The sequence below is a fragment of the Artemia franciscana genome, unplaced genomic scaffold (assembly GCF_032884065.1).
Source record: "Artemia franciscana unplaced genomic scaffold, ASM3288406v1 PGA_scaffold_168, whole genome shotgun sequence".
Lineage (NCBI taxonomy): Eukaryota > Metazoa > Arthropoda > Branchiopoda > Anostraca > Artemiidae > Artemia > Artemia franciscana.
Genome location: NW_027062638.1, coordinates 204772 through 231728, shown reverse-complemented (window position 1 = coordinate 231728; position 26957 = coordinate 204772). Strand labels below are relative to the sequence as shown.

Genomic DNA, 26957 nt, shown 5'->3' with positions numbered 1-26957 from the left:
ATCTAAATTCCAATATCTATTCTGCAACTTATATAATGGCTAAGACCATCAATACTCCTTTATTTAACCCAAATAATTTAATTGCTTATGAATTTGCATTCACCGTAACATGAATGACTTTAAATAAAATAAGTTTTTAACTTACCGACACATTGCTTAAATCCAATCGCTTCAAGCTCTTCAATGCCTGTGCAAGGTATATCATGTGGTCCTGTGTTATTGCACTGCACCCGTTTAAATTTAGTCCTTCAAGCTTCGAGCAATTGCTGGCGATTAACTGCACTATTCCAGGCCGAAAGGCAGAATTCCAACCTCCTAAATTTAAATCTGTGGCACCGGTTAGCCGATGCTGCAGAAGCCATACTAATTTTCTTTCTGTTCGGTGTCGTTCTTTGACCCAATTTGATGAAAGATCTATTGTGTGCCATAACTCGGGGCTAGAAGCCACATGTTTCCAGCTCCGACAAACTTTTGACAGTCTAAAAAGAAAAAGATATAAGAGAAAAATCTTTGTTTCGGCAAATATTCCCTATTGGAAAAACTAAAATATTTTCCCTTTCCCACATCCTTTGTTACCCCCACAATTTACCCATTGTCCGCACATCGTATTTATTATAGGAAAAGTGGGGAGATTCAGAGGGGGGGGTTCACCAAGAAAATTTCTATGGAAGGTTTCCAGGGAAATTTTTCCGGGGAAATTTACGATACCCTGCTCAGATAGTTGAATTTGTATGAGAAGTACTTTTAAAAGACTTCAGTGCCAAGGGAGAGGGTCAAGGAAAAGGCAGTCCACCTCAAATACGAAATAATATGGTATTAAAAACAGCTTTAGGGGACAATTTGCGGTTTTTAATTAGGAAATTCTACAACTCTTTGTATATAGCTAATTTTTGCTCATAAGTACTAGAAACAATAGATGTAAAAATACTCAATAACTAAGATACATTTAAAAAATTCAATTTTTTAAATTGAATTTTAAAGTAGTAATTGACACTAGTATGCACATACAAAAAATAGTATGAACCCAGCCAATCAAAGGTCTACACATGCCAGCCAATCGGAGCAATGTTTCAAAATCTTGAAGCGCAAACGATTTTTATACGGTAACTTTTGCTGCAAATCATAAAAAAGTGGAAGGGTCCCTTATTGTTCGAGCCCGACATAAGTCATTGACAAGCAATTGGTCAAAATGAATGCAATTGGCTAATGTCCTTATGCCCGGAATAGTAGATGCAGGTATTTTAAAATTAACAGAACTCCAAAGACAAGTTCACGGATACAAATTGCGGCACGGTACCTCGGTCAATTAATTGGCACGGTACCTCGGTCAATTGACTAGGATTAAACCAAGCGTTACATGATTAGCATGACCTTAGAAAAGAGTCTTAAATGAACGGTCAAAAATGTGAGCTGTTTCCTAAGCTGTCACAATACAATTTCCTATTGAAACTTTATGAATTGAACCGATTAGAAATAAAACGAAATCATTTTAGGGTCCAAAAAAGGTTTTTACTTTTTGATCGAATTAAATATTAGATACAAAAATCATAATCAAACTTAACAAAATATAAGGGCTCATATGGCACTTATGACGCGGTCGGAAGAGCCAAGAACAAAGAGCTTCTAAGAAAATTCTAAGAATCAATAGATTGCTTTAAAAGGAAAATCAGAGGCTTAATGCCGGTCGGGAATTAAAATAAGAGCTCTGAGTCACAAGGTCCTTCTAAATATCAAAATCCATTAAGATCCGATCGCCCACTCATAAGTTGAAGATACCTCAATTTTTCTAATTTTTCCTCTCCCTTCAGCACCCCCCCCCCAGATGGTCGAATCGAGGAAAACAACTTTATCAAGTCAATTTGTGCAGCTCCCTGACACGCCTACCAATTTTCATCGCCCTAGCACGTCTGACGGTTGAATATACTGATGGATATTTTTTATTTGAACAATGAGAACAAAGAATTTCATTATTTTACTGTGATACTCTATGACGATTCCCCGCTTGTGACACTCAATAGCTGGCCCGTGACACCCTGTGTCGCACATTTTCACACCTAAACCTTTGCCAACCTTTTTTCTACAAAAAAGCTTATAAACTAAAATTGGCTATTGTTTTTATTTGAACAGCGCAAACTTGCCATTTCATAGTTAGATTGCGATGTTCCTCGCCATTTCTCGCCCCCTTCTCCTTATTTTCGACGATTTTGTAAAAAACTCCCCTTTATTATTACATTAGAGCTAAGAGCTCATATGGCACTTGTGACGGGGTCGGAAGAGCCAAGAACCAAGAGCCCATATGGTATGAGCTCTAGCAGAATTCTAAGAATCAATAGATTGCTTTAAAAGGAAAATCAGAGGCTTAATGCCGGTCAGAATTTAAAATAAGAGCTCTGAGTCACGAGGTCCTTCTAACTATCAAAATTCATTAAGATTCGAAGTTAAAAATACCTCCAAAGTTAACGAATTTAAAAAATATACCTCAATTTTTGTAATTTTTCCTCTCCCTTCAGCCCCCCAGATGGTCGAATCGGGGAAAGCAACTTTATCAAGTCAATTTGTGCAGCTCCTTGACACGCCTACCAATTTTCATCGTCCTAGCACGTCCAAAAGCACCAAACTCGCCAAAGCACTGAACCCGACCACCTAACTCCCCCAAAGAGAGCGGGTCCAGTCCAGTTACGTCAATTACGTATCTACGACATTTATAAGCGTTTCCCAAGATTTTCGGTTTCCCCCTCCAACTCCCCGCAATGTTAACAGATCCGGTTGGGATTTGAAAGAAGAGCTCTGAGAAATGAGTTCCTTTTAATTATCACATTTCATTCAGATCTGGTCACCCATTGTTAAGGTAAAAATACTTCAATTTTTCGAATTATTCCAAATTAACAACCCCCAGCTCCCCCAAAGAGAACAGATCCGTACCAATTATGTCAACCTCGTAATCTATAGCTTGTGCTTATTCTCCCCATCAAGTTTCATCCCGATCTCTCCACTCTAAGCGTTTTCCAAGATTTCTGTTTCCCCCTCCAACCCTCTATGTCCCTGGATCCGATTCAAATTGAAAATTGAGCATATGAGACATGAGATTCTTCTCTATATTAAGTATCATTAAGATTCAATCACCCAGTCGTAAGATAGCTCGATTTTCACGTTTTCCAAGATTTCCGGTTGCCCCCTCCAACTCCCTTCAATGTCACCGGATCTGGTCGGGATTTAAAATGAGAGTTCTAAAGCACAGGTTCCTTTAGATATCAAATTTCATTAAGATCTGATCACCTGTTCGTAAGTTCCAAACACCTCACTTTTTCTAATTTTTCCGAATTACCCCCCCCCCCCCCAACTCCACTAAAGAGAGCGGATCCGGTCCAGTTATGTCAGTTACCTATCTAGGACAGGTGCTTATTCTTTCCACCAAGTTTCATCCTGATCTCTCCGCTTAACCGTTTTCCAAGATCCCCCCTCCCCTAATGACACTGTATCCGGTGGGGGATTTAAAATAAGAAATCTGAGTTTCGAGGTCCTTCTAAATATGACATTTCATTAAGATATGATCACTCTTTCGCAAGTTAAAAATACCTCATTTTACTAATTGTTTTGAATTAACCCTCCCCCCAACTCCACCCAAAGAGAGCACCTCCGTTCATGTCTATCCCGTATCTAGGACTTGTGCTTATTTTTCCCACCAAATTTTATCCTGATCCCTATATTCTAAGCGTTTTCCAAGATTTTAGGCCCCCCCCAACTTCCTCTTCACCGGATCCTATTGGGATTTAAAATAAGACCTCTGAGATATGATATCCTTTCAAACATCAAATTTCAATAAGATCCGATCATTCTTTCGTAAGTTAAAAATGCCTCTTTTTTTAATTTTTCAGAATTAACCCTCCTCCCCACAACTCCCCGGAAGAGAGCAGATCCGTTCCAGTTATGTCAATCACGTACCTAGGACTTATGATTATTTTCAACGCAAAGATTCATCCCGATCCCTCCACTCTAAGCGTTTTCCAAGATTTTAGGTTCCCCCACCCAACTCCCCCCAATGTCACCGGATCCGGTCGGGATTTAAAATAAGAGCTCTGAGACACGATATCCTTCCAAACATCACATTTCATTAAGATCTAATCACTCCTTCGTAAGTTAAAAATACCTCATTTTTTCTAATTTTTCAGAATTAACCCTTCTCCCCCCGCCATCTCCCCCAAACAGAGCAGATCCGTTCCGGTTATGTCAATCACCTATCTAGGACTTGTGATTATTTTTCCCATCAAGTTTCATCCCGACCCCTCCACTCTAAGCGTTTTCCAAGATTTTAGGTTTCCCCACCCCAACTCCCCCCAATGCTACCTGACCCAGTCAGGATTTAAAATAAGAGCTTTGAGACACGATACCATTCCAAACATCAAATTTTATTAAGATCCCATCACCCGTTCGTAAGTTAAAAATGCTTCATTTTTCTCTTTTTTCCGAATTAACCGGACCCCACTCCCCCCCCAGACGGATTAAATTGGGAAAAAGACTATTTCTAATTTAATCTGGTCCCGTCTCTGATACGCCTGCCGAATTTCACCACCCTAGCTTACCTGGAAGTGCCTCAAGTAGCAAGACCAAGATAAACAGACCAACAGAATTTGCGATCGCTATATGTCACTTGATTAATACCAAGTGCCATAAAATGGACACATAATTTAAAACATTTTGTTGAGTAAGCCTTTTCCTTATTCCCACAGTATGCAAAAATCCCGAACAATCCTTAGGTATCAAGATCAAAACACAGAAATCCAGACGAACTTGTAGAAATCAAGACAAAACTGTAGAAATAGACGAAGGGCAAGCTCTAAAAATTCAGACAAAAAGAAATAAAAATCATTACCAATGCATAGAACTAAACACGAATTCATAAAAATCAGGACCGACCGTAGAAATTCAGAACCAACCATAGACATCAAGAACAATCCAAAGAAATCAAGGGATGAATAGGTAGAAAACCAGAAAAAAAATCCATAGAAATCATAACCAGTGCATAAAAATTCACTCCAAATCATAAAATCAGGATTAAACTCTAGAAATCAAGGACAATCTATAAAAATTAAGGCCAAATTGTAGAAATGTAGACCAGCCCATAGAAATCTAGAGTAACCCCATAGAAATCAAAATCAATACATAAAAATACAGAAAAAAAACTCACAAAAATCAAGAGATCGATATGTAGAAATCAAGAACGATCCTTAGAAATCAAGACCAATACATAGAAATGAAGACCAAACGATGGATATCAAGACTAAACTATAGAAATTAAGACCAATTACAGAGAAATCAAGACCAAACCATAGAAATTAGGACCAAACTGTAAAAAAACAAGGCAAACCTCTAAAAATAATGACCAGTGAATAGAAATCAAAACAAATTCATAAAAATCAAGACCAACCTGTAGAAATCAAGGCCAAACTCTAAAAATCAGGACAAACTCATAAAAGTCAACACAAACTGTAAAACTCTACTGCAAACCAATAAGGAATTATAACCAATGCACAGAAATCTGGACGAACTCGCAAAATCAAGAGATCAATATGTTGAAATCCGGAACAATCCATAGAAATCAAGACCAAACCACAGAAATCAAGACCAAACCACAGAAATCAAAACTAAACTGTATAAGTCATAACCAATGTACAGAAATCCAGATCAAAGACCAAACTCTAGATAACAAGGTCAACTTGTAAAAACTAAAACCAATCCGAAGAAATCAAGGGCAACATCTAAAAATCAAGACTAATACGAAAAATAATGACCAGACCCTAAAAATCCGCATATATTCATAAAAATCAAGACCAAACTGAAGAAATTAAGGTCAACTTCTAAAACTCAAAACAAGCCCGAATAAATCCGAAAGTCAAATTGTAGAAATCTACGGCAACCCCACAGAAGTTATGGACAACTCATAGAATTTTCGACGACCTTACAAAAATCACGATGAGAGACAAAGAACACACACAGACACACTGAATAAGGCAAACAAACACACAAAGAAATAGTAACAGACTCTCAGACAAACAGACACGGAGCGAGAAAAAAACACATAATAAACACACAGTCAGACACAAAAACACATTAAGACAGACGCAGAGACAGGCAAACAGATGCTCAGACACACAAACGCACAAAGACAAACACAGAGACAGGAAAACAGACGCTCGGACACATGAACACATAGAGAAATACAAAAACACATACAAACACAAACTCAGACACAGAAACGTGCAAAAATAGACAGAGACAGACAAAGAGACGGTCAGAAATACAGGCAGGGAGTGATATAAATACAGAAACACACAAAGACAGGCAAACAGACGTTCAGACACATGGGCACGGTGAGAGACAAAAAAGCACAAACAAACAGGCATAGATACAAACACAAAAAGATAGACATTTGAGAAACTTAAATACCAGCCTCCCCCTACACGGGTATCTGCAACCAACGTGTTGTGCCCCGTGTACCTTGAGCCAACCTGTTTTAACAGCTAGAAAAACAATGTGGTCTAAACAGTATTTCCTGCAAACTCGCACAGTTTTTCAGGGTTCAGCCTTTTCTCGCGTGCTAGTAGGTTAGGCTAACCTAGCCTAACCAACCAAGTGTGGGTAAGGTTACCATAGCCTACTAGGGTTAGTTATAGATTGGTTGCAGGTACCCCATGTTGTTGGAGGCTGGGACTTTTAGAGGCCAAGTGTCTATCATTGTGTTTTTGTATGTCTTACTGTGAATTTGTTTTTGTTTGTCTCACTGTACCAGGGTGTCAGAGCGTAAGCATGCCCATCTCTCTATCTGTCTTTACGTGTTTAGGTTCCGACTCTGTGCGTTTGTACTTTCTTTTCTCTCTCCGTGCCTGTATGTCTGAGAGTCTGTTTATCTGTCTGTATGTCTTTGTGTGATCCGGTGTTTTTGTATCTCTCTTTCTCTCTATGCCCGTGTGTCTGAGCGACTATTTGCCTGGCTCTGTGGGTCTCTCTCTCTCTCTCTCTCTCTCTCTCTCTCTCTCTCTCTCTCTCTCTCTCTCTCTCTCTCTCTCTCTCTCTCTCTCTCTCTCTCCTCTCTCTCTCTCCGTATCTGTGTGTTTGACTGCATTTTTGCCTGTCTCTGTGTCTGTCAGTGCGTTTGTGTGTCTGGCTTTGTGTGTGTGTTTTCGTCTCTCTCTCTCTTCATGCCTGTGTATCTGACTGAGTGTTTGCCCGTCTTTATATCAATGTTTTGTTTTTGTGTGTCTGATTCTACGTGTTTTTGTTTGTTTTTTATCTCTCTCTCTCTGTGTCTTTGAGGCTACCTATGTGTTTTCCTGTCTATGTGTCTGGCTGCCTGTATTTGTGTGTCCAACTGTGTGTGTGTTGGTGTGTTTTTGCCTCTTTCTCTCTTTGTGCATGCGTTTCTGACCATGTGTTTGCCTGTCTCTATGTCTGTCTTTGTGTTTCTGAGTGTGCGACTCAGAGTTTGTAGTCTTTGTGTCTATATCTCCGTGACTGTGTGTCTGAATGTCTGTCTTTTATGTGCCTTACTCATTGTGTCTGTGTTTTGGTTTGATTTGTATGGTTTGGTCCTGAATTCTATGTATAGTTCTTGACTTTTAAGGACTGTTCTGAATTTCTACATATTGATCTGGTGATTTTTGTGAGCTTGTCTGGATTTCTTTGAAATGGTCGTGATTTTTATCAGGTTGCTCGAGATATCTAAATATTGTACTCTTGATTTCTTTGGTTTGGTCTTGATTTTTAGAGGTTGGCCAAGATTTCTGCAGCTTGGTCTTGATTTTTATGAATTAGTCCAGATTTCTAGGGCCTAGTCATAATTCGTATGTAATGGCCTTTATTTTTAGATGATGCCCATTCTTTGGATTGGTCTTGATTTTCAGAGGTTGACCTTCATATCAAGAGTTTTGTCTTTATTCTTAAGGTTTGGTCTGGATTTCAATGCACTGGTCATGATTTCTATGGTTTTGGTCTGGATTTCTATGTATTGGCCTTGATGCCTATGGATTCTAGATTTGTAAATATAGATAGCTTGATTTTTGCGAGTTCGTCTGGATTTCTATGTATTGGTTATGATTTTTTATTGGGTTGCTATAGACTTCTACATTTTCGTCTTGATTTTTATGAGTTTGTCTGGATTTTTAGAGATTGCTCTTGATATCTTAATATTGCTCTTGATTCTTATGCATTGATCATGATTTTTAAAGGTTGGTCTTGATTTTTATAGTTTGGTGGTGATTTCCAACATCAAAAATAAGAAGATCAATAGGGAATTCTTATCGTAAGACAGTGGAATTCTGATTTGAATGAATATTTCGGCCCTATGTCCAAGGACCGTTCCTAGCAAAACATAAATAAATAAAAGAAGGAAGACTTACAACAACATACCATCAATAAAACAAAACTGATTTTTTTTCAATAGTCCCAGCATTATTACTTCAGCGAAGCTCGACCAGGACTGATAAATAAAGTGAGTTGAAACAAGGCAATTCATTGAAATGAAAGAAGAAAAATTAAAAGCATATTTTCATTACTAATCTTGCGTTTCTGGAAGCAAACCTCAAAGTTCTTTTTGTAACTGGTTTTGCGTTAACGATTCTGTTTTAATTATATTAGTGTGTAGAGCATTTAGTGAATATTCGCCCAATTCCCTATTCTGTAGCACACATTTTACTCTCTGATTTAAAAGTAAATTTTTTTGAAGGTGATTACCTTGAGTTTCCAGGGATCCTGCACACGACTCTAAAAGACTATCATCCAGGTTTGTAAATAGGCAAATGAAGTGGTATAGAAAGGGGATAAGACATTTTCTTGGGGGGAGAGTAATAGTGATAAATTAGGGTATTTTTGTTTGGTATTTTATAGAACAATATAATGTATGACCTTTTCGGGCTTATAATGACGAAAAAATTTTGTATGCAAGATATATTTATGTTGAAAGGAGGAAAGAGTGATATTAATTTGTATTTCTTTGTTTGTTTTTTCTGCCAAAAAGGGAAAATAGATTTACAATACTAAGTTGCGATTTGAATTTACGAATATTATGTTGTATGGCCTTGTTCTCCTTATAATAAATCTTTCTGGGGGTCACAAAAATACCAATACGAGATTTTCATTGAATTGAAGTCCGTGACCGGCAGCAGTGTCTCTTTTAAAAGTATTTTTTAAGACTTCCCAGTTAATCACTGAAAGGGGGAACAAACTCTTTTGGATAAGTATTGACATTTTGCTGTTCTTAAATGGCAAAAATAGCCAGTAGTTGATTTTTATGGCACTTGGTATTAACCAAGTGAAATGTAGCAATCGCAAATTCTGTCGGTCTGTCGGTCCCGGTTTTGCTACTTTAGAAACTTCCAGGTAAGCTAGGACGATGAAACTTGGAAGGCGTATCAGGGACCGGACCAGATTAAATTAGAAATAGTCTTTTTCCCGATTTGACCATCTGAGGAGGGGTGGGGGGAGTGGGGTCCGTTTAATTCGAAAAAATATAGAAAAAATGAAGTATTTTTAACTCGCGAACAGTTGATCAGATCTTAATGAAATTTAATGTTTGGAAGGATATCGTGTCAAAGAGCTTTTATTCTAAATCCTGACCAGATCTGGTGACATCAGGGGGAGTTGGGAGGGGGAAACCTCAAATCTTGGAAAACACTAAAGAGTGGAGGAATCGAGATGCAACCTGGTGGGAAAAATAAGCACAAGTCCTAGATGCATGATTGATATAACCGCAACGGATCTGCTCTCTTTGGGGTAGTTGGGGGGGATTGTTAAATTAGAAAAATTAGAAAAAATGACGTATTTTTAACTTACGAACAGGTGATCGGATCTCAAAAAAACTGGATATTTAGAAGGATATCGTGTCTCAAAACTCTTATTTTAAATACCGGCCAGATCTGACGACATTGGGGGGAGTTAGGGGGGTAGGACCTAAAATCATGAAAAGCGCTTAAGAGTGGAGGGATCGGGATGAAACTTGGTGGGAAAAATAAGCAAAAGTCCTAGATACGTGATTGACAAAATCAGAACGGATCCGCTCTATTTGGGAGAATTGGGGAGGGGGGGTTAACTCTGAAAAATTAGAAAAAATGACCCATTTTTTACTTACGAAGGAGCGATCGGATCTTCATGAAACTTCATATCTAGGAGGACCTCGTAACTCAGATCTCTTATTCTTAATCTCAACCGGATCCAGCATCATTGGAGGGGGGGGGCGGAAATCTTAGAAAATACTTAAAGCGGAGAGATCAGGATGAAACTGGATGGGAAGAATAAAAACAAGTCTAAGATACGAAGCTGACATAACTGGACCGGATCCGCTCTCTTTGGTGGAGTGGGGGGGGGGGGTAATTCGGAAAAATTAGGTATTTGCAACTTACGAACGGTGATCAGATCTTAATGAAATTTAATATTTAGAAGGATCTTGTACTTCAAAGCTCTTATTTTAAATTCTGACAAGATCCTGTGACATTGGGGGGAGTTGGAGGGAGAGACTGGTTTGGAAAACGTGAAAATTGGGGTATTTTTATCTTACGAACATGTGATCGGATCTTAATGAAACTTGATATATAGAAGGATCATGTCTCAGATACTCCATTTTCGACTCGAATTGGATCCGGGGACATAGGGGGTCGGAGGAGGGAAACAGAAATCTTGGAAAAACGCTTAGAGTGGATATATCGGGATGAAATATTATGGGAAGAATAAGCACAAGTTCTAGATACGTGATTGACATAATTGGAATGGATCCGTTCTCTTTGGAGGAGCTGGGGAGGGGGTGTTAATTTGGAAAAATTAGAAATATTGAGGTATTTTTAACTTTAGAACGGGAGACCGGATATTAATGAAATTTGATATTTAGAAGGAATCCTTGTCTCAGAGCTCTTATTTCAAATCCCGACCAGATCTGTTGACATTCGGGGGAGTTGGAGGGGGAAATCGGAAATCTTGGAAAACGCTTAGAGTGGTGCAATCGGGATGAAAATTGGTGGATAGAATAAGCAACTGTCGTAGATACATGATTGACGTAACCATACTGGATTCACTCTCTTTGGGGGAGTTGCGGGGAGGGGTTCAGTGCTTTGGCGAGTTTGGTGCTTCTGGACGTGCTAGGACGATGAAAATTGGTAGGCGTATCAGGGAGCTGCACAAATTGATTTGATAAAGTCGTTTCCCCAGATTCGACCATCTGGGGGCTAAAGAGAGAGGAAAAATTAGAAAAAAATAGGTATTTATAACTTACGAGTGGGTGATTGGACCTTAATGAATTTTGATATCTAGTAGGACATCGTGGCTCAAAGCTCTTATTTTAATTCCCAACCGTTATTAAGCCTCTGATTTTCCTTTTAAATGAATCTATTGATTCTTAGAATTTTGTTAGAGCTCATACCATATGAGCTCTTGCCTCTTGTTCTTTGTCGTGAGTAATTTCAATTTTTGGTTTTCGCGAAACTAACTTACGAAATTAAAGTTTGTTTTTAATGTTTGCATTTTATACTATCCGGGGTTTGAAAACGAAAACAAAATGAAAAATACTCATTAATTACAATTTTCGTCATTGAACTTTTTCAAAACTATGAAAAAGCATGAATCGAATATCCACATCGATATATCAGATATTGAATATCGAAAGTAAAAATATCGATATATCGGAGAATCAAATTATCGCTCAAAATTGTCCAGGATTAATCTAAAGCTTAAATTTATGAAGGGTAACAATCTTTTGGGAAGCTGTGACGTTTTCAGGCTCCAGGATGAGAATCTTAGAGACAATTTACAAGAGCAGATGAATACTCCACAAGAGAGTGTAAGATATGACAATGTAGAAGATGGATGGGATAACTAAGAAAATAGTTTGCGAAATTGCCAAAGCTGCCATATGGAAGGAAGCGCAACTAGGGATATTAAGGAAGATGTGTGACGTTTAACACAGAGGATGTGTATTGGGACTTGTACAAGAATTATTCGAGTGATAGATGATATGAAAATGAGAGCAGAGGAACCAGTAAAAATTAAATTAAGAAAATGTGAAGAGGAGATCATCAATAAAATTGTTGAAGGTCTAGACGAAGCAGCTAGAAGGCATAATAAGAAAAAATTGTACTGGTATGTTAATAAAATGAGAAACATCAGTCAATTTGGATTTTTCCCAGCTAAAGATAGAAACAGGGTAACAGTTAATGACAAAGAAAGAATAAAAGAGAGATGGGTAGGACATATAGATTGTGTGCTCAACTGTGATAGTTACAGGGAGATATAGAAAAGAATGAAAATGTTCGTGATACTTTGGATGTGAAGGAAGATTATCTTGTGATGAAGAATTACAGACATTAAAAAAAACTGCAAAAATAATAAGCCCCCAGATTCTTCCAGCATTTTCTTTTTTAATGTAGTTATAAAGTTTAGAGATAAATTACTGAATTTTCTGAATATAACTTTTTTTTAATGGGGAAGTACCTAGCAATTTTAGGAGAACTCTTAATTTCATCTAAAGAAAAGTACTATGATGACACTTCTTAGTATTTGACATACTGTAGATAAAGTTTTAAGAGACGAACAGTGGCTTTAGGAAGAATAGAGGATACATCGACCAAATTTCCCTCTTAGATTAATAATTAAGAAGTGTCTGATATATCAAACCCCTTAAATCCCCAGTTTTATAGATTATGAGCAACTTTTGATTCAGCTGATAGAAGAACTTTAGAGAAAGTCCTACCCTAATACGGTATACAAGGTAAATAGGCCATACTAGTGTGATAAGTGCTGTTTACGGGAATAACAATGTTACAGTTATGCTTAGTATGAGGTTAAGGTAAGAAATGAGATTAGTAGCTTGTTTTGTATAAAATTATGAGTTAAGCAAGGTCGTGTCCTAGCCTCATCTGTACGGATCATTTTGGCGGACTTACTCCTAAGGAGCACAGCAAAAGCAATGATAACACATTGAATCAATTGGGGAAGTAAAAACCTCCCTAGAACCAGATTAACCTAATGATTTAAGCATCATATATGAAAATTTTAGCAAAATGAATGAATTTCCCGAGGTTTTGAGAGTTCAGACCGCAAGAAAAGGTTGGAAAATTAATAGTAAGAAGACTGAGTCACTAAGACTAAAAGGGAAGATGAAAAGGTGATGTTGGTTAATGAGATAATCAATAACAGGGGGGGGGCAGTTCCACTTACCTAGGTAGTATTATTAGTAAAGACATTGAGTGCAGTGAATATCTTAAAAGTGGAATAGCAAATGCCCAGGGTGTCTTCACAGTTGAAAAAAGCTTGGAAGAATAGGAACACAAGTCTGCGAACCAAGACTAGAATATTGGAAGCCACAGTGATGACAATGGCATGATTCTAAAGTGTACCGATCCGAAAGACAGAGGGGGATCTGCTACATGCTTTCCATAGAAACTGCTCTAACATTGTTTTAGGTACCCGACTGACCGACTGTACCTCAAACACTAAGCGTGCAAAAATGTAATTCAATCCGCTCTCTGTGGAGAGAAAGATTGGGATGGCTGGGACACTTTCTGCGGATGAAAGATGACGGATTTTAAAAATAGTCCTTGTCTTTCAACCGTCTAGTGCCAAACGAAAAGCAGGTCGTCCCTGAGCAGGGTGGGAGGATGTTGTAAGGAAATATTTAAGGGAAACAGGAACCTCTTGGGAGGGTGTAAAGAAGAGGCTTTAAATAGATTGGGATTGAGGTGGAGCGTGCATAGTTGCGTTGGCCTCAAGCAGCTTGGAGCTGCAATGAGTTGCTAGTGATACAAGTATCAACACGGCCTGAAATTTTAATCTGACTAAGATAAAAAATAGCATTTCATATGAAGAATCAATACAGCCCCATTTTTCATCTTTGATACACTCTCCTTGATCCCACCCCCAAAGTCAGAATTTGAAATCTACTTTATCTCCTCATCCAATCGTCTCTCGGTTTCTGCTGGGTCCCTTCTGTCGTTCATTACATTCAAAACATTGCACATACACACCTTAAGCACTTCAACGTAACAACTTCGCCTTTACTATGATACTGCTGTTAGATCAGGTTGACAAACTAGTTTTCGGTATTCTATACAAAAAGTTTTAACTAAATATACTAAGTTGTCCCTAAAATATTACATATACCGTTTTAACAACCTGAATATTCAGAGTATCCTTTCAAAAACTCTATTCAAGTTTCTTCGGAAGAATAAACTTAATATTTTTAGCAGCTCCTTAGTTGTTGGATATATTTCATTTCAACAACCGTGATGCACTTGGTGTCTTTTGATTTAGTTCGATATTCTCCATGATATTCTTAAAGTTGCAAGGTAACGCTGTAGGCCATTCTTGATATACTTCTTTTGTGTCTTTTGATTGTGTTCGACACATACTCTTAAAAAATCCTGAGATACTACATATTTGTTCTTTAGGCAACATGAATGCATCGAGATTTAGTCCAGTATCCCTTTTAGCATTCCTTCAGTTTTACTTAGCATCATTAGCCGCCCCTGAAATCTTACAAATGCATCCAAGTTGACGACCTGAAAGCCCATAATGTAATTTAATTTGTCTCAACATGAAGTGGAAGTTTCAACTTAGCAGCCTTGGCCATTCATGAAATATCGCAGATACGTCCTTTTGGGAACACAGATGCACATGGTGACTTTAAAACTGCGTCAATATTCCGCTCTTTTCAGAGATTCCTTTGCTTTCCTTGTATGAAAGAGTTCATGGAGAATGGCAGGCTGACTGTTAATTTAGATGATGATTCTCCTAGTGCCTCTGAAGGAATTGGGGAATTGATTATTCGTAAGATCAGCATTGAAAAAAAGGAGGGCCTTCCCCAAGCACTAATGAAAATCATATTCTTTGGAAAGTTGGCAGAATATCAGGACTACATCCAAGTTTACACAGATTGCTCAAAGACAGAACAAAATACAGTTGTGCAGTAGTTATATCTTCCCAGAGCCCGGTTCTCCTTCCGTTTACCCCCCTCTCCTCCAACCTGACAATTTTCTCTGGAGAGCTTGAGGCAATTACGTTTTCACTTCAAGCCATATCAAACCAAACAGAGATCAAACATCAGAAGTATATTGTCTACACTGATTCACTGTCAGTTCCCGATTACCTCTCACACCAGCTACCCCAAGCAAGAAATGTTACCATTGAGATTGAAAATTCGGTTACACAACTTGCAAAAAAGGGTATATCTGTTCTATTAATATGGGTTCCAGCACACTGTGGTATAACAAAAAACGCGTTAGCAGATAAGGCTGCAAAACAAGCTTCTCAACTCGGCCTGATCACTCAGACCCCAATTTCCGGTCCTGAATTTCTGTCTTCAATCAATTCAAAAATTTCGGAATGAGAAGAGGCTTGGTTCCATTCTTCCCATACCCAGCTCCTGGATCTCTATGATTATAAGCAGCCATCAAAAGAAATGCACCTCACATCCCGCATCCTTTCTACTTGTCTCTTCCGCCTTAGTTGTGGCAAATCAAACACAAAATCAACACTATTCCATTGGAAAATGGCCCCATACCCCAACTGCGACACATGTAGAGTATATGAAGACATATGTCACATCATCTTTAACTGTAAGAGATATGAAAAAGAGAGGGAAATACTAAGGAATTGGTGTGAGAAGGCATTTAAAGCATTCACAATGCGGTCTGTTCTGGGACACCACACGTCTCCTCCTTGGGCTAGACGACTAAGCACAAATCTTTTACGTAGATTTGCTAAGACTACTGGTGTGGTTCATCCCTATAAGTTTTCTTTCTCTATCAATACAATAGTTGATTTTAGAGTTATCCTATTTAATATTTTAGTTGTTTTCATTATCCTTGTTTTATCTGGTTAAATTTTTATATCTGGCTGTATGAGACAGGTTATATATTTTAAAAAAGAATATTAAAGTTCAGTAACATCAACATGCGGACATTCACGGTAACATATACAGTGTAACTTTGCCCTGCTAGATATTGCAATGACTGGCGTAAAAAGTTCTGGCCAATATTTTAGTCTCCCCCTTTTTACAGAACCCAAAATTGGTAATTCTTTAGCTCTCAATTCTATGGGTAAAAATCCCAGTAATGCTGTCAAAACATCATTTTGAGCGGTGCAGAAAGATTTTGAAATTAAAATTAGAAAAAGCTTTTGAACTAAATTCCTTATTTCCTTAATGATAGAAACCATATACGGACAGCATATAGAATCGTGTATACATCGTATACAGCTGTTATAGAGAATAGACGTGTTATACAGAATAGAATCTTGCTCTCTATAACCAACCGGTACAATTATAACCAACCAAATTTTGATATTAAAAAAAAAGTTAAACTATGATCAATAAAAAACTGGCGGAAACCAAGGGAAAATTAATTGCATAGTATTTGATTGCCACTTAAAAACAATAGAACCAGGTGCTTAACCAAGATAATGTTAGGGACGGGAGGCATCCTGTTAAAATTATTTATTTCTGCGATTAAAAGCATATTAAATATGCAAAAGTATTCACTGCAACAATTTTAATGGCAGACATTGTTCCAAAATATTAACGGTGCTTGTTTCTACATCTATTACTTAATCAAACAGTTGATGGTAACTAACTGTAGTAAGGAACGACTCGGCTCAATAGTAACCGAAACTCTATAAAACGGAATGTTGATACCAATAGATAAATCAAAAGAATCGCATTTTTATGCTGATTTTAAATGTATAAGTTTCATCAAGTTTAGTCTTACCAATCGAAAGTTACGAGCCTGGGGAAATTTGCCTTATTTTAGAAAAAAGGTGGAAACTCCCCCTAAAAGTCGTAGAATCTTAACATAATTACACCATCAGATGCGTTGTATCAGAGAACTCTACTCAGCGAGAAGTTCCTTTTCCATTACAAGCAATGCCACATAGAGCCGAGTTCCTGAATTATCAGGAATATTTTTTCTTTTATGCTAGAAACCGTACACGGACAGTATAAGGATTCGTGCTCTCTATAACCAACCGGTTCAACTTTTTTAGAGCAGAAGATTTTGGCCCCCATGTACATTTAGCTGCACACATTAATTTGCAGAATACAGTTTTACAAAATTTATCCTGTTTATAGTATGTTCCATCCAGAGCAATTTCCTGTATAAAGAAATTCCCAAAATTTAGCTTTCTCTTTTATTTCAATCCCATTATCATTAAAAACAAGGTGAGCTTTAACAAATACTCGTTTACTGGTGAAAATAACTGCTTATTTTCTTTGAATCAAAAACTAACTTATTATTACTCGCTCAGCGCTCGAGGATTCAAAAAACCTCAAATGCTGAGCACATATCAGATTTTTAAACTCAACAGAACCAGCATATAAATGATATAGTGCCTCTAATCTTCACTGGTGGCACTCTACGATAAAGAGAATAGCCTGATCTTCAGGTGAGCCACACCCAATTCGACGTCAAGTAGTTGTGATTGCTTATAGTACCATGCCAGGTCAGTAGTTGAATATTGCCCAAATTTGCCCATTATGAAGTTAATGATGGTTCAGTCAGATGTGGAAAAACCAGTTCACCATATAATTTTTCCAATTCTATAAAATGGTGTCTAAAACTATCTTTTGCTTTCTTATTACCTCCTTTTTTTATTGAATGGTGGTGCTGTCCGGGTTTTTGTGTTTATTCGCCTTTTTTGGTCGTTCCCTTTTTTAAATGTCCCTTTTAACGGTTATTACGTGCATTTATTTTAGTTTATTTCGTACATATTCATCTTTTTAACTTTTTAATCGACATTGCACAGCTAAATTATTGACTGAGGAATGGTTATTCACTTGGATTTTTCTTCTTTTTTTTCGTTTTGGCATTCATTGCCAGTTTTCGTGTTATTTTTTTTACTCCGAAGTTCGAATTCGGAGCTTGTTAGTGATTTTATTGATAATTGTTTAACTGATCGGTTTCGATGTGTCTGCAGACCCAATGGTCCCAGCAAAACACAGATGAAATCTGAAATTTCAATAATTCGCACTATATTGCCTAGGGTTAACGATATGTCTGCCTGCCAACTGCCCACTGAATGGGTTAATAAAGGGACAAAATGACTTGTGCAGGAATATTTTAATATTTTCTAAAGTGAGGAAAAGACATTTTTTTTCAAAATTGATTGAAATTTTCAAACAAAATTCATTTCATACAACACAACTAGTAAATTAAAATATCATACACGTATCCTGGTTGTCAAAAGACCGTATCTACATTATCTCCAGAACAAACAATAAAATTAAATTGAAATTGACAAGGAATGTTGAAGGTATATCGAACTAAATCGAGACTTACAAATGAATCCAGGACGTCAATAATAGCATAAATGCAATAAATCAGGAAGGGCTTTGAGTATTAAGTTGAAACTTTCGGGGTAAAGTAAATCAAACGACAGTGAGTCATTCAGATTGTCAAAAGGATGTACTTGATACATCTCAGGGACAACTAAGTGCATTAAGTTGAAACTTTTAGGGCATCATGAACTACATCAGAAGACAGTAAAGGAATCCCGATTATCAAAATGGCATTCTTGCATTTTCTCAGGAACAATTCAGTGTATTATGTGGAAACTTTCAGGGCGTATTGAACAAATCCACAAGATACTATGCGCATTAAGGCTGTATAAAGGGCGGATCTGCAACAGCTGGGAAATATCTTAGACCATCAAGCTGAGACTTTCAGGAAGTGTTGAGGTGAATTATTAAACTACATCAAGAAGACATAATATGCATCCTGGTTGTCAAATAGACATACGTGCAATAACTCAGAAACAGTTAAGGGTACGAAGTTGAAACTGAGAGGGAACGTCGAAGCGGATCTTGGACTAAATTAAAAACTCTAGCCTATGTGTATCAAGGTTGTCAAGAGGACACATCTGTAATACCTCAGGATGGGACCAAGATTTTAAATTGAAACTTTTGTTGGATGCTTGGGGGATGCTGAACTAAACCATCAGGAACAAGTAAAAGTACTAAGTAGAAACTTACAGGTAAGTTGAAGGGGATGCTGAGCTAAATCAGAACACTATGTGAATTCACGATGTAAAAAGGGAGATCTACAATTTTTCAAGAACGGTTACGGGTATTAAGCTAAAACTTTCAGAAAATGCAGAGCTAAATAAAAACATACTATGTGCTTCCAAGTTGTCAAAAGAACCTGCATGCAATATCTAATTAGAGACAATGAGTGTTAAGTTGGAACTTTTAGGGAATTTCAAGAGGGATACTGATATATATCAAGACACTGTATACATCTAGGTAGCCAAAAGGACATATCTGCAATATATCATGAACTTCTAATATTATTAAGATGAAACTTTCCAAGAATTGTGAAGCGTCGAACAACATCCAGCCATTATTTACATCAAGGTTGTCAAAAGGACCATTTGCTAGATTTCAGGAACTACTAACGGTGTTAAGTTAAAAATTTCTGGAAATACTGAGGGGGATATTGAATAAAGTCAAGACCTACCATGGGAATCATGACTATTACAATCGCAAATCGGTAGTACGTTAGGAACAACAAAAGGCATTAAGTTAGAATCTTCATGAAAGTTGAAGGGGAAACATCAAGTGAATCAACAGATAATACATCAACCGGATTGTCAAAAGGCTGTATCTGCAATTTATCGCCAGAGACAGACTGAGCCGGAGGCAAGGTGGCGATTGTCCCCTGGGCCATTCGGTTTTGGGCCGCTTAGGGCTCATGTTTTTTTTTTCTATGTACAAAAGTGCAGTCGACATAATATTCAACAAAAATACCGCTTGAAAATTTTCCAACTATGTTATTATAGGCGTATATACAGATTTTGCGTAGATACAAGCATCCGGCCCTAGGAAGGGACGGATGCTGCTGTCAAACAGGTGCGTTCTTGGGCTAAAATCAGATAAGTGAAACGCCTAAGCTGTCGCTTGACTTACGTTTGGATTTTTGTCTCATTATGTGCCCGATTCCGTTACAAATTAGTAGGAAAGTCAGTACATGCTGGAGCGTTAAGGTGTTCTGTTTTGTCCCGTTTTCCTAAATAAAGAGATTTTAGCTTAAGAAAAGCGTAACATTTTGGCTATCGCATTCATCAGTTTTAAACTTGTGAAAAGATGGACGAGGTGACTGATGGAAAAGTTAAAAGAGGTGTGGAAAAACTGAGACTGAAGCGAAGAAAATAACCTTCCTAGGCCGGAATTAGCCCATAACAGAAATAAGTTATCATTCATACGGAGAACTAACACCAGTAAAAACTTTTTTGGTCTTAGTTTTTCGTATCAAAAAGCCTGTCAATCTATTGAGGCGCCGTCAGCTATACCATTTCTATAGGCAACCATAGTTCAGACACAAACCCACTCATTTAGGATCCATTGACTCGACCCTATGAGTTATAGTTGCCTTGGTTTAACTCGCGTGTTATTCTGGTGTTTCTTCCTGGTCTCAGGAGATTAGGTCTTGCCAAATGAAGACTTACATTTTTTTTCGGCGATTTTTACAGGTTTCGCTTTCAGAAAACCAAAGATCAATGATCGGATCAGATTTTTTCACTGTCCTAGGATTGCAGAAAAATTCTATCCGACCATTGAACTTCGATAAAACCTGGTTTGTTGGCGGATGGTCGAACAGTGAATTTGAATTAAGATTCAGCGTCCTGGCTTCAATTCCGGTGACATTTTACAGAAGTCTTGAGAACTTCCCTCTACCTTAGCTGCTTGTATAAAGCCGGGGATAAACCACGGAAAATTCCTTAAGGCCTTACTTTTGAGCTCGAAGTATGACGTCCCTCTTAAGGAACATTTGGAAAAAGCAATAGAGGATAGCAGAAAAAGGAAATCAAACATGGTTGCGAGCGAGAAATCTGGAGATGCAACTAAGGGTTGTGGCTCACACGTCATGTTCCAGACATTTATAAGAAGTATTTTGAAAAACATACGGAGAGCAATAGTGAACGAAATCAGTGGAAAGAAGATACAGCATCCTAATATACACAACTCGGGAGGCTGGGATAAAGGACGAGACTTCCATCGTATTAACATACATGAAAGATGAAAAAATTCAAGAACGGCTCTTTGCTGCCATACCTGTCCAAATTTTCAGCAGCAAGGGTATGAAGGAACTTTTACAAGTCAATATAAAAGAGCATGGTCCTAAGTACGAAGATAGCTGGGGAATTGTTTGCTGTGCTTCTAACATGTGGAGCGAATTTAACAGACTTATTCCTCACATTGAAAACCACATTCCAGATTCGGTTTATATCTGGTGCCATAGCTACGTTTTAAACCTTTTGGTCGTTAATTTCTGCACTGCAACAGAGGCGAGGAATCGGTCCCATGAACAGAATATCATGTTTCTTTATCAGTGTTGGGAAGTACTTCAAGTACTACTTAAGTACAAAATCAAGGGACTTGAGTTTTACTTAAGTACATTCTTCCTGGAGTACTAAATACTTAAGTAAAATAAATAGATACTTGCGACTCTCAAGTACCAATGAATTCGTAAGTACTTTCAAGTAATCTCTCCCAAGTAATTGTTCTTCAATGGAATAACCTTTTTTTACGGAAAAAGATTTTTCAAAAAAGGAAATTTCAAGACTCAAAAGGGATAGGATTTCAGAACTTGGCAAAACACTGTTTGAAAAATTTTTCTTAAAGAAAAATGTTTCTTTGGTAGCATTTACCCGAAAATCAAAAGCCTTCAGAAAAAACTGATGAAGCTCAAGCAGTCTGTGAAGTACACTACTCCATTGGTTAGCGCACTACTAGATGGTGTTGAGCGGTGGTTTAGCTTTCTGGGGGGCTCCGTCGAAAACTGCAAAGACAACGTCCTCACAACATGCAGCACGCCCAAGTTCAAGAACAAAATATTCTCCAACAGATGGAAAGAAGCAGCTGCAGCAATGTTGGTTGAGGAGGTTAAAAGGATGAGAACAAGTGATCCTGATGACCACAAGTCCAGCCACTTTTCAAGTAATGGTTTCTATCAATTCTCAGAAGGGGAGAGCGATTCATCATAGTCTAACTTTGCAGTTAACAAAGCAAAAATTGAAGTATTGCAGATTCTAGGAGACAAACGGAGGGACCTTTGCGTTCTTACGGATTATCCTTATGTGTGGCAAGTTTTTCAAAGGTAAAACTGTGTATTGTCATCTTCAGCTCCTGTTGAAAGACTTTTTTCAACTGGAGGATCCATTTTGTCTCCAGAAAGGAATTTGCTAGAAGACCTCAGGTTGGAGTGCTTAGCAGTGCTAAAAGCAAATTCCCACTACCAGCATCTCCACAAGAAGACAAATCATTAACCTTGAGCAAGGGAGGCTACACTTCTTTCAATGTTTCTTGAACTAGAACAGTGTAGTTCGGACTAAGTGGAAAACAAAGGAATTACCCGTTGAAGAATTACTAGAACTACCTAGAATCCCATAATTAGTTACTTTGGTAGACTGTTGGATGACTTTCGTCAACTGGATACATGTGGTACTGTTACTGTTTAAAAATAACTAACGTTCAAAGAAGCGGAGCTCTACTGTCTTTCATGGTTTAATTATTTGTTTAAACTGCATAACACCTTTATTATATGACTTTATTTTATTTCTATTATACGACTAGATATGACTGAGCCAGAAATGGCACTAGTAGAGTTGTACTTAAGTAGTAATTGAAGTACTACTTAGGTACAAGTTCTGTAATTAAACTCAAGTACTACTTAAGTACAATTGTGATCTGGTACCACAAAAAACGTTTTTGAAAAAAAACGAGACACGTCAGTATTTCCCATAGAAAATTGTCATTTCCCTTGCTGTTAAAGGTGGGGGACTGTAATTTATTCTGATAAGGTTTTCAACCAGACCAATCCTGATGGCGCAATCTTCATTTCAATCTAACACGATTTTTAAATTAATACTAAGATTATTCGAAATTTATTTACCATTTCGGACTCAGTTTCAAACTACAATTTTTTCATTAAAAATTGTTTTTCAAAGCGCGTTTACGAAAGATCGCTTACCATGTGCTATGGTTCACAGTTTAGTGGGTAGCTAAAGAGGTACCACTAAAAAGCAGGGATATAAACCTGGGAGGAACGGAGGGGGCATTGTAAAAATCAACTCCAAGATTTTCAACTCTTTTTAAAAATTCCCGTAAATTTGTGTTCGCAATATACTTTTACAATTAATACTCAATAAATAATAGCGACCATTTCTGATGAACAAATAGCAGTTTTCTTAATGGACAGTTTTTTAAGCTTCGAGCAAATATGGGCCGTGGCTCGCTCTTTACTAGGTTTCAGCTATTACTGCAACTATTATATGTTATTACACACAATCCAATAAATGAAACCGTCGATATCCAGCAGTTTTTGATCTGGAATTGCCTATATACTTTCTACTACCAAAACATTTAAAGGAATTTAATATTCTTAGGTGTTTTATTCTATACATTAACTGTAGCCAATTTATTGAATTATTTATGTTTGTTGATTATTCATGTTAAAATTGTCAATTTAACATTATTTGTGCTGCAGGAACAACACTGGTCTGGTCATACTTTCCATTTTCGAAGTGCTGCCGATATTAGATTGTTGCTAGAACGCGGCAAGGGCCTAACCTCCGCTGTTTTTACAAAAAGTGTGGAACTCTGCTTGATTCACTAATATTTTCATATTAATATTAATTATTATAAAATATTTAATTTTTATTAAATTAATTAATATTAAATATTTCATATTTTGTAAATTAATTGAGCAAGTATATATAATTGAGCCCAAATATAGAGTGTGTGAGTTGAAGAGGTGTATTATAGTCTATTTTGGAGACGTCTATCAGAAGCTATCTAGCCAATATTTCTTTTCATCAAGCCATACTTCTGCTTTCGACAGGGATCCTCTGTTCCAGCTGTCGAGCAATAAGAGACTTTTTTTCAAATCAAAGTTGGACTAAAATCAAAGCTTGTTAAGATTTTAAGATGGTTACCTGGTCCTATTACCAAAAAATTAGAACTTTTCCTTTGCTCCTTTCTACGTAGTGATAGTAAAAAGTTGGTCCATGGAAACAAAAATCAACTTGTGATCGGAAACCCAGAAATCAAGTTTTTGATTTTCCGAAAAAGATTAGCGTCTGTAAATGCTTATCAAACAGTTCGTGGTAACGAACTGTAGTAAGGAGCGACCCGGCTCAATAGTAAACGAAACTCTAAAAAACGGAATTTCGATGCTAAAAGATATATCAAAAGAATCAGATTTTTATGCTGATTTTAAATATATAAGTTTCATCAAATTCAGGCTTTGTCATCAAAAGTTACGAGTATCGACAAGGTGGTCCTAGAGTGTTGCAAGAGGGCTCATTCTAACGGAAATGAAAAGTTCTAGTGCCCTTTTTAAGTGACCATAAAAATTGGAGGGCACCTAAGCCCCCTCCCACGCTCATTTTTTCCCAAAGTCAACGGATCAAAATTTTGAGATAGCCATTTTGTTCCGCATAGTCGAAAACCATAATAACTATGTCTTTGGGGATGACTTACCCCCCACAGTCGCTGGGGGAGGGGCTGCAAGTTACTGGGAAGTGTACCGACGTTATCAGGGGGATTTTTTTGGTTTGGGTGTGGGGTCCAGGGGAGGGGGCTATATGGGAGGATCTTTCCTTGGGGGAATATTTCATGGGGGAAGAGAAATTCAATGAAAAGGGTGCAGGATTTTCTAGCATTACTATTGAAAAAAAATGAAAATATAAACATGAAAAGTTTTTTCAATTGAAAGTAAGGAGAAGCATTAAAACTTAAAACGAACCGAGATTATTACGCATATAAGGGGTTCTAAAAATACTTTAGCATAAAGAGCGAGGTATTTAGGAGGAGATAAATACTTCGCTCTTTATGCTAATAAAATTTTAAGTAATTTAAACTATTTGTTCTATGGCCTTTCTGATCCAGGGGTCATTCTTAAAGAATTGGGACAAAACAAGATTTAGTGTGAAGAGCGAGATATTAACGAGGGGACCTACCCCCTGATATATATAATCAAAAATATAAGAATATAAAAGTTTGTTACGTAAGTTAATTCTTAAGTTTCGTATATTTTTTACTAATAAAAACGTTCGTTAAAAATTAAAAGATCTAGTTGCCTTTTTAAGTAACCGAAAAATTGGAGGGCAATTAGGCCTCCTTCCCCACCCCTTATTTCTCAAAATCGTCTGATCAAAAATAAGAGAAAGCCATTTAGCCAAAAAAAGAATTAATATGTAAATTTCATTTTAATATTGTATGTACGGAGAGCCAAAATCAGACATGCATTAATTCAAAAACTTTCAGAAATTAAATAAAAACAACAAGTTTTTTGAAATGAAAGTAAGGAGCGACATTAAAACTTAAAACGAACAAAAATTACTCCGTATATGAAAGGGGCTTTTCCTCCTCGACACCCCGCTCCTTGCGCTGAAGTTTGATTCTTTCTCGCAACTACTTTTTAAAACAATAAAAAAACTTTAGCGTAAAGAGCGGGGTGTCGAGGAGGAAAAGCCCCCTTCATATACAGAGTAATTTCTGTTCGTTTTAAGTTTTAATGTCGCTCCTTACTTTCATTTCAAAAAACTTGTTTTTCTATTTAATGCAAAAATAAGAGCGCTAACGATATGTAATGTCTTGTTTCGTACAAATATCGACGTTCTATTTGTATTATTTTAGTTTATATTATTTTATATTTGTTTATATTTTCTATTAGTTTACATTTTTATATTATTTTACATTTTATTATTTTATATTTTAGTTTATATTCGTGTTATTAAGATGGCCAGTGTGTATTTGACCGAAATATCAAGAGATATTTTTTTTGTGTTTTGCTGTCAAATAAATGGACTTTCCTAATTGAACTGTTATTTATACGCCTATAGTAGCGTAGAGGGGTTGATCTCAGCTTAGTAACACAGAACTCAAGTTCGAACACAACAGCAGCAGCACACTGGAGGGCTCCAAATGTTAGTCCAGTGGTGATATTAAGCAAAAGCGTCTCCATACTAAATTGAAAAAGAAGACAAATATTCCTTAATAAACAGATGAAAGTATATGACATTAATTTTTGTGCAAAAATCCGTTCAAGCAAATACCATTTAAAAATTTCGTGGGTTGACAACTTTAGTGCTGTGATACACATTAAAGAAAAATCAGGTTCAAATTACCCTGTCATTTGGACCATCATGCTTTGATCACCGTTGCAAGGATGAGTTTACATATTCTACTATTTGGTACAGGCTACCAATTATTTGCTTCTCTTGTATTTGGGGTAAGAAAAATCGTTGTTATCTTTTACTAAGTAAATACTGAAAACATTATGAATTTTCTAGAATAAGAGACGTCTTAAGCAGTTGTCTGGCTTGGATTTTGCTTCTTTATGAGCAACCCTACTGTACTATCAGGATTTCCAAAATTGTGTGTGAATCCAATCCCCCAATGTTATTAAGTGAGGTGAAAGATGCCATCTACAGGCTCAAAAATAACAAATCACCTGCCCTTGACGGTATACCTGCGGAACTACTTACATTTGGTTTTGCAATGCTAGAGAAAATATTTTATGATGTGATTGTTGCTATTTAAACAACAGGCCATTTACCAAAAACATGGGCAAAAGCGGCAATAATACCGTTCCATAAGATAGGCCGATTCATTAGCCTCACCAGTCACCCAGATAAAAATTCTAACAAAAATTCTCCTCAACCAAATCGAGCGATCACAGACCACATCATCACTGATTGTCAGACCAGTTTCTGCCGTGGAAGATCTTCCACGGATAAGACTTTTGCAGTGAGACAATTTGGGGGAAAGTATCTCGAGTTCGGAAGAGACATCCAACAATGAATTGATCTAAAGCAGGCCTTTGATTTTTTTTGTGGTAAAACGGGCTATGGCACATTCTGGCACACTATGGTATGACCGAAAATTTAACCAATATTATCCAAAATATGTACAATAACCACCGCAGCTA

General features: G+C 37.1%; 1 protein-coding gene across 2 annotated transcripts in view; it reads right to left on the bottom strand.

The window, feature by feature from the left end:
* Positions 1-26957, bottom strand: part of LOC136041352 (uncharacterized) — a 96709-nt gene that overhangs the window by 57614 nt on the left and 12138 nt on the right. For both annotated transcript variants that reach the window (XM_065725996.1, XM_065725995.1), the window contains exon 3: positions 146-479. In XM_065725996.1, the coding sequence (XP_065582068.1) occupies positions 146-479 (334 nt within the window). The remainder of the gene's footprint in view (positions 1-145; positions 480-26957) is intronic.